The 9458-nt window shown below is 43.4% G+C and overlaps 1 protein-coding gene across 1 annotated transcript in view; it reads right to left on the reverse strand.

Moving 5' to 3' along the window:
• Positions 1-2795: 2795 nt before the first annotated feature.
• Positions 2796-9458, reverse strand: part of LOC106814187 — a 23480-nt gene continuing 16817 nt past the window's right edge. The window contains exon 5 of the mRNA XM_014818486.1: positions 2796-2998. Within this exon, the coding sequence (XP_014673972.1) occupies positions 2796-2998 (203 nt within the window). The remainder of the gene's footprint in view (positions 2999-9458) is intronic.

Here is a 9458-nt window from a genome sequence, read left to right on the forward strand (position 1 = left end):
TCTCGCTCTCTTTTTCTTTTTCTCGCTCTCCCTCGTTCTCTATTTCTCTTGCTCTTTCTCACTCTCTCTCCCCACTGTGCTAAGTATATTAAAAGTTTTAATTACTCCGAATATTATATAATAACTAGAGAACGGTCGCCGTAGCAACGCTATCGGGGGGGGGGGAGATGCCACTACAGTCCCCAATAGCGAATAAATGAATTACGCTTTTAAAGAGACATCTGCCTACACACGAGGAGAAAGGAGGTCTCCGTGTTAATAAATAAAGAGTAAACTTTGTACGAGCGTAAAGGATGGCAGCGCGTACACACACGCACGCACGCACGCATGCACGCACGCACGCACACACACACACACGCACACACACACGCACGCATGCACACACACACGAACGCACGCATGCATGCACGCACGCACGCACGCACGCACAAACACACACACATAAATCACCGTCGTGCGGTGGGAGCTGTGTTTGTAAACAAACAGATGGGAGAGTACATTTACTTCCAGATAAGAGAAGATTTATGAGACCGCGGCATCTCAGAGATCACCGAGTATTTACGAGGAGAATAAAACTCATTTTTATATACTCGTGCAAGGGCAAGAATAGTATAATATCAGGAGTCTATCAATATTGATAGACTCCTGATAATATATATATACATACGTTTATATAGAATAAGGTGTCATTTACTTACTTATTCATAATTTAAACCTTATTCTATTTTTACATTTTATTTTTCTATATATCTGCATTGGTGTCCGTGTGTTTTTACTTCTATATCTAAAAGTAACCATTGCGAGAGTTTTCCAGTGTTTTCACCACTTTCATGACACCTACCGTTATTGCTTGAGTAACAGCAATTGTCTAGAGTAACAATAAAATGTCTTAAAACCTTCGTATTCATTGAAAACTGCCAGTTTCGAACAAATCGTTTTTGTAAACATTCGTTTTCTGTCATCTTGAACTAACAGGAAGTATGGATTAGCTAATACAAGTTTACCAATTCTGCCATTAGGCATTATCGGCATACGATAAAATTTATTGCTGTTACGATGTGGTCAAATGCATTTTTCTATGCTATAACTGCATAAAATCTTAGTATTTTTAATGTTGGTGTAATCAGTGATATTTCCGCTGTCAGGTGAGACTATAATTATTCAGCTTTATTTAGTTTTCCTGAGAAAAAAATCTCGCAATAACCGTTTTAAGCTGACAGGTGAACATTTGACCTAAGCCTTTTTTCAAGCAATTGATAGTCCAAAATCTCGGGTGAAAGACAGGTAGCTGCGATAATTGTATGGATGCACTAGCTGAGGATTAATCTTATTTCCTCGTCCATATGTCATTTTACGTTCTACGAGTTGTCGATGATAACGAGTCATGCATTTTATCAGGAGTGTTCAATATTTATTACCCAGTCCTGGTACTATCAGCTACCTTCATCGTCTTTCAAACGTCTGATATACACGTTTCGTAATTAATCGCCTTATATCTGCGATCCATTAATCAAACTATCACATCGCGATATAATCGGTGTATTTTACAATGGAAAAGTGAAGGAAGAAAATGTTATCTGAATAAATAGCGTGGACTTCGTGCAGCTGCATCGTGTACATGCTCGGCTTCGCATCTACGCAGTTAAGATGCACTCACTGTTGAACCCTAGCACCGCACACAAACAGACGGTCTGCGGGGGGTCTACGTCGGGAAACAACATTTTCGCAAGAAACTCGCAAAACAACGGAAACCGCGGCGGCGCGCGCCCCGCAAGTCAACGTACTCGCAATGCGGACATCGCCTCGGCAGCACTCGCGTGCGTTACCGTGGCAACGAGTTGGTTGGAACTCGGTCGCGCGCCACGACGTATAGAAACAACGAGAAGAGGAAGTCAAATTAACACGTACGCGCGGACCGATGCTGTTGTTAACTACCTCCTGCCTCTCTCAAGAGGCAGACACACGCGAGCGTCTCTTATGATGACTCATCGACATAAGTCACGCGATGGGAAGGAAGAAGTTTAATAAAAAAAAACGACGCGCATAAGGCACTCGCACAACTTCCTCCTCCGTCCAGAATTCACCGATTCACTGATTCCGTGCATGAAACGTGCACTATGGGTGCCGACACGCGTACATGCGTCATGTACAAATCATATAATGTCAATTTGGATATATCTCTTTCATCGGCTCGCTTCTTCGAAGAATAAAGCTACAGTCTTAAAGTCTTAAACGACCACATGCGGGTTTCTCAACAGTCAGATAGGTATAACAATATAATAAGCAACATCGTAGAACGAGAGTATTATACAGCAATAGGAGGTCGCGGGAACAGTTCGACCAACACAGACGAATCATCAACTATAATTTTAATAACAACTCTTCTATCACAAAGAATGGCAACTGAATTAAGATAATAGACACCTGACGATCAAATAATGGCAATATATCGATCAAATATCATTCAATACGTGCGCATGGTGCCTGTCAAAACCAAGATCTAATCGATGATTGTAGCATCTGCTGCAACCAACAGTAACCGTATTAGCTAGCAGCGACATCTCGCTTCAGTTCTGTTAAGTAGCGGCCGAGTTGAACATCAACACCTCATAATGGATGATTCGCAATATCTTCATCCGCCATGAACAAATATGATATGACGTCAACGTCGAAACTACTGACTGGCATAAGGCATCCATCCATGCACCCACTGGTGCGCGTACATACACCCTCCGTGAGCATGGACTCTCTTCCCTCCTCCTCGCCTTGCTCTCGCGTTTGCAGATCAGTTCTCCCTATATGGTCGACTCCATCTCGCAGATGGAGATCTTCTGCGGGCATCTCGGCGCTTGCGCATGCGCACGCCCGCGCTCGCGTCTCCGCGTCTGCCAGCGCTGCACGCAGGGAAGGAAGAACAGCATGGCCCCGCTGATGCCGACGGCCGTGCCCATCATGTAGAACGAGTAGTTGTAGTTGTTGGTGATGTCGAACAGCCAACCTGAGCGAAAAAGACGACGGAGAACAATTGAGATGATGATGATGATGATGATGATGATGATGATGATGATGATGATGATGATTTGTCAGCACGTACCAGCAAGCGAAATTAATACACGGTGTGGTATGTGTGGGTGGGGGTGGCGCCACCGTATCATGCGAAACTAGCGTAAAAAGAAATACGCAGTGGCTACGCGTACGGTCATCTATTTAAAGCTCAGCACAGATTCCCAAATCCACGTCACGATTAGGCCACGCCCCCTTTCAAATCGTTTATTTTACTGGATTTACTATTGCTTCAAATATTACAAAAACACATTTCTTTGATAAAATACCTAAAGGTAAGTAATGTTATGGTAAAAACATATTGTTTATTGTTTTTTATTGGAAAAATATAGTTCACATAAGAAATATATGACCGGACGCGTAGCCTGGGAGCTGGGCGTCCGGTAACCGGACGCGTAGTCACGGCCAAAGAAATAAGGCAGAGGAATAATAAAGAAATAAGGATGCCCGTATAATATTTTACTGGGGCGATTTTCGTTCAATAAACATTAGGAAAAACGCGCGTGATTGTCAAAAAATCAAATTTTTCCACACTTATTCTAATCCATATATCTGCATATCTAAATAAAGGGTATTTTAACCTGACATACGCGGGCATGTAAACTTGTGGTAACTCTCTCGAGGTTAATCAGACTATAAACATTACGTGACAGTTTCATGTATAACAAGGAATGTTCATAATATGTTCCATCCATCATAATTCCATATCGGTTAATGTACCATGGGTCTAAACATCTAAACAAAATGATGAGCATGAAATATAAACTTGGTCATTCTTTTTTCATTTATTTAGTTATATAGATCACACGAACCATCGAGCCGAGATTATCAACCTATTTTTTCTCATTCCCATTTGCGGGAGAGGATAAATAACATATAAATATAAATAAGGGTAAGCACGAAAGAACATAAAAGAAAAAAACACAAGAGGCCAGAGAACTGGCTAAATGCCACTGCGCGCTTCAACCGCTTTCACACCTGTGACCTAACAGGTGGGGACGAAGAGCGAGTAAATAGGCCTGCATTATGCTGCGCCCGTGTGTCACGAAGAGTTCACGCACACGTCGTGTTGATCACATCAACGGGTTGTGCCGAGCGCCACATCGATAACATAAAGACATCGACGGAATATTGATTTAGCGATTGATCGTAACCGTAAACAGGCTGTCAAGGTCGCGGTCATGATCCATCGATGTGTGAGCTCGCTGTTATAGTCGCAGCCCATATAACATATCACCGACGCAATCAGACTGTAATGGGTGGATTACATGGGGGAGTGACATAAACATGAGTTAATACAAAACACGTTTATTTTATTATATTTAAAAAAAAGGTTCAATTCAAATTTTCATTTGATATTTATTTTAGTCAGTAGTAAGTTATTTCTTTATATTTTTTATCCGCTCACGTAATCAAGAGCATGTACGATACTAGTACGTCGTAAGACGTTATAGTAATGTTTTCCGGCGCATTTTGAACTTACGGCAGGAGTAACATAATCAATAGCACAGCACATAAACCCATAGAGCATCATAAAGATGGTTTATGCCCTCTCGCTGTTACGAACAACGTACGTATGCGCATCTTTCCGTCTTCCACGAAATCGCATTTTACGAAGAACCGCGATGACAGACGCGATTTTTACGGCGAAACCCCATAAACTATAGCGACGCGACAAGAAGTCCACTGAGGTTACGTTGATTCTCAAAGACTCACGTACGGTGTCTACAGGCGAAACTCGAAGGTAACGTGATGCTCTAGTTTTGCCACGCGGGTTAGTTAATTACGCAGCTTAATTTCAGCTTAAATTATAAGTCTGTTACCTGAGGATTTGCCTAAGAGAAGAATTTTCGTGGGTAGGAGAGTGTTGACGTACACATATGGTGGAGGGTACCTGATATATAATATCTCCTGATAATATCTAATAAGGTATCGAGCTTATATATATAACGCCAGTATATGACGGTTTATGAGGCTTACGTTGTAAGGTTTAAGGTTGAATGTTTATGTGCTCAATAATAGATATCAATGATCGATTGGTGGGCGGACAGATTATAGATTATCTGTCTAATCTATAACGGTAGATTATAGATTATAGATTATAGATTATAGATAATCTAAGCTATCGATAGATTAATAGATTATCAGATTAATAGATTAAGGATGTGGCGGAGAATGTGCGAGTCGTATGTATCTACACATACATACACAACAGCTAATAATGTATTATTACATACATATAGCTATCGAAATATCTATATATCAGGGGTTAATAATGACAAACATTTGTCATTATTAACACATATCCTATATTACTATATATATATATATATATATATATATATATAATACATATTAGATACATAGTTTCAGGAGTTTTAGAGTTAACACGTTAATAATGACAAATTAATTTACTTTATAATTTACTGATAGTTTGTATCGAAGAAATATGACGGTAGTAGAAACTATAGGGTGTTGACAGCTGGTCAGTAGGGTACACGTTGCAGCTGTGCGGCATACACAGTAGTCAGACTAATGCTGTTGCTTACTGTGAATACGTGAGGAGGCTGTTGCTTCTACATGTCGAGGACAGGGAGCGCTGCTTCCCTTTGTTGTTTGTCAACGTATTTAATTCTCACTACTAATTGGCTTTTCTTTGCAACAGGACGCCCCTCCATCCTTCCTTCTAGACTGACCTCACTGTACCTCGATCGCGATTCACGCTTCCAGCGCGCTTGCCCAACACGACGACACGCAGTCTGGCTGCAGTCTAAACCCCGCAGTCGCCGATGTTATGCCGTACCGTTCATTAAGTAATTAGCTATGTGTGACAGGCTGTATAGCTTATAGGAAAGCTCTCGGTGGATTGATTACGTCATCGCATTGACGTGTATAGACGTCTTACTAGCCGCTACCTATTCAATTCGCTGTACTAACTCAACACGGGTCGTACAGCAATATTGTACTGCAGTGGCAGAGACAGCGTTAACACACTGAGACTTCATTCCTTTCAGACTCTTGGTTAACAATTTAGAGAGGGAGTTAACAATTTAGAGAGGGTTAACAAATTTAGAGAGGGAAGGTGGACGAAGGAGGGGGCTATGCCGGACACGGGTGCACGTGTGTGTGCGGTGTTGTGTGTGTGTGTGTGTGTGTGTTGTGTGCGTGTGTGTGTGGTGTGTGTGTGTGTGTGTGGTGTGTGTGGTGTGGTTGTGTGTCGTGTTGTGCGCAGCCGCGTTGTGCTCGTGTGTGCGATTATTGCAGATTAATTGTTTGGCCATAGCAGGTGGAGTGAATCTATGTCGGGTGAGTAGGCTACCGTTTCCCAGCTCCATTCCACTCCAGGAATTACTATTAGTACTATTAGTGTGAAAGTACTATCAGTGACTAATTCATTAAACTATAATTAATAGACTATTACTAACTAATATTATTAGTGAGCAAAATTATAACTGCTGCTGTAGCCAGCCCGATGGTCCCGTAGATACTATACAATCTAACACAGTATAGGGTCACCCACACAAGTGGCAGCCACCACACTACTTCTACCGGCGTAGCCCCTTCACTCCCACTACACGAGAGCTACAGGGGCTACACCGGTAGAGCCGCCACCACACAGATTCGTCCACTCAGTCAACAACACACACGAGCTGAATACAATCGCGCACAGTTTACGAACCATCGGAGCGTGTGCAATTTTACAACCGCCGAAATACACAGCCGCCTGGCAACGAGGACAAGAGAGAGACCTCATCGATACGAAGCACCACATGCACTTGGAGCGTTTCAATAAAATAGCATGCTAAATAAATACGAAATCTATTTACTACCAAAGTCTTAATGTTTCTCTACTCTCCGCCAGCCAGCCACAGCCAGCTCCAGCAGCAGTCAGCAGCAGCCAGCAGCGTGTCAGCTCGTAAGACATACATGTTACATGGGAGCGTGTACATGTCAATACGCTGGCGTATATCGTGGGTTATTCGTGTGTTCGTGAATCGTATGGCGTATGTCGCTGGCGGAGGTATGCACTCCGTGAGTGCACTTTGTCTAGTTATGTGTAAGTGTGCAGTACTGCCAGTAGCGTGCAGCAGCGTGCGTGCGGTGGGCGTGTGTAGCATTGGCTGGAGCATTTGCTTAGAGAGTAGAGAAACATTAAGACTTTGGTAGATGATTATGAGAGATGATGATATGATGTATGATATTATGTAGATGATATTAGCATGATATTTTATTGAAACGCTCCAAGTGCCTGTGAGAAGAACCAAGCGCAGAGTGCAGATATCCCCCCCCCCCTCCACACACCCAACCTGCGCAGGTTCCAAAACTAGAATTCCAGATAAAACAAAAAATCCCGCCCAAAAAATCCTCTTACGAAGTGTCATGGCGTTATCTAACGACGAGGTCACGGCTGCACGTCGGATCACCTTTCGCTGGCCCAAATAAATGTTTTCCGCCGCGCGCACCCGTGATTAGCCCCGTTAATCTTAACGACACACTTAACGGCGTCTACGTGATAGATTGGAGGATGACTCACACGCAGCGCTACTACGCCTTGCTGCTATCGGGTTTATAAGAACACGTTCTAGTTCGATACGGTGGCGTCAATATCGGAAACACGAAAAATACATTCTTCTTTCTAGTTTCCTCTAAAAATACATCGCCGAACGACCTAGTAAGTGCATACTGCTGTCACAGAGTCGGCTGTGAACATTCCGACAGGCGATAACGACAGACGGGCGGACAGGCGTGTAGAAGGGAGACACGAGCTAGAATCTGATCTTCTAGTAAGATGTTTGTTTTGGGACGCTCTGTTTTACACAAACGGCGGTATCGCGGGCGGTAAAGTACGTGTTTTGTTGATCTTTCGCGGGTTCTAGATATGTGATCACACACACACATACACATACACACGCGTACACACACACGCACACACACACACACGCACACGCACGCGCACGCACGCGCACACACACACACACATACACACACACACACACACACACACACACACATACGCACACGCACAGGCGCGCACACACACATACACACACACGCGCGCGCGCGCGCACACGCATGCATACACGCGCACACACATGCATACACGCTCACACACATGCGCAGACATACACACGCACACGGATACACACTAAACCTAACCTCGTCGGTACATATCTGTGCAGCACACTTCATCGAACCAGAAAAGCGTAGATGCGCATAATAGGCCTATACCCAAAGGTACGCTTACGCGATTCAATCACATATTATTAATGCATGCATGGCTGTATCAAATACTTTATTGAATTGTAATGCAAATCCAGTTTACTGCAGCGACGTTATCCGAAAAAACCCAGTTCCACTGGATTTTCACGAAATAACAACATGCGAATTTGGCGTTTGAGAATTGACGCGATTTGCTCGCGTGACGTGTACGCGGCTGTTTCTACGAAACCTCGAAAATGAAACTAATAATAATAATTTATAATATCATCCGTGATCATGACGGTCAATAACTCAAGACGGGCAGTGATTAATGACGGACCTTGCCACGGAGGAAATATGGTGTCAGTTCGGATAGAGCGCTGAGCACTAGAGAGAAATAATGAACGGTTATTGTCGAGACGCGAGATCGGACCATTTCAATTATCTGGGGAATTGGGAAAAATACCACATGTATGCATTTATCGTCATCCGGCAAAAATAAAGTTAATCGCGACGCAGAAAGCCCTGAACTGCGTGCGATCATTTAAAATTGGAAATGCCATAATTTAACTGTGTAACTGGGAATTGACACCCCCGAGAGATCATCCTTTCATTCCTTCTAGATATACTGATAAGCGTAAAGAAACATGGACGTCGATCGATTCACGTATTCTTCTAACTACGTAACATTCTTAACTACGTAACATACGCATACGTTACGTTACGCATACGTTACGCATACGTTACGTATACGTTACGCATACGTTACGCATACGTTACGTTAACTACGTAACATACGTATTTCTAACTACGTAACGTTCTTCTAACTACGTACATCCGCGGTCTATAGGGCGCCAGCTGCCCTAATGGACGCCGGACCTTTCGATTCAAGTATGTCATTACTCGATAAACAAGGAGGGCTGCTTGCTTACCGAATAGTGAAATAGTGATATAACTGGAGTGGGCATATTCGACATAGGAGCGCGAATACTCACACAAACGCTCACGCACGGGCAGGTGCACGCACGCGCACACACAAACGCACACGCACACACGCACGCAAGCACGCTCGCACACACATCCAAACAAACACACAAACACACAAAACGCAACACAACACACATGTACACACACACACACACACACACACACACACACACACACACATACGCACACGCGCACACGCGCGCACGCAC

This window comes from Priapulus caudatus, unplaced genomic scaffold, assembly GCF_000485595.1.
Source record: "Priapulus caudatus unplaced genomic scaffold, Priapulus_caudatus-5.0.1 Scaffold881, whole genome shotgun sequence".
NCBI classification, from domain to species: domain Eukaryota; kingdom Metazoa; phylum Priapulida; class Priapulimorpha; order Priapulimorphida; family Priapulidae; genus Priapulus; species Priapulus caudatus.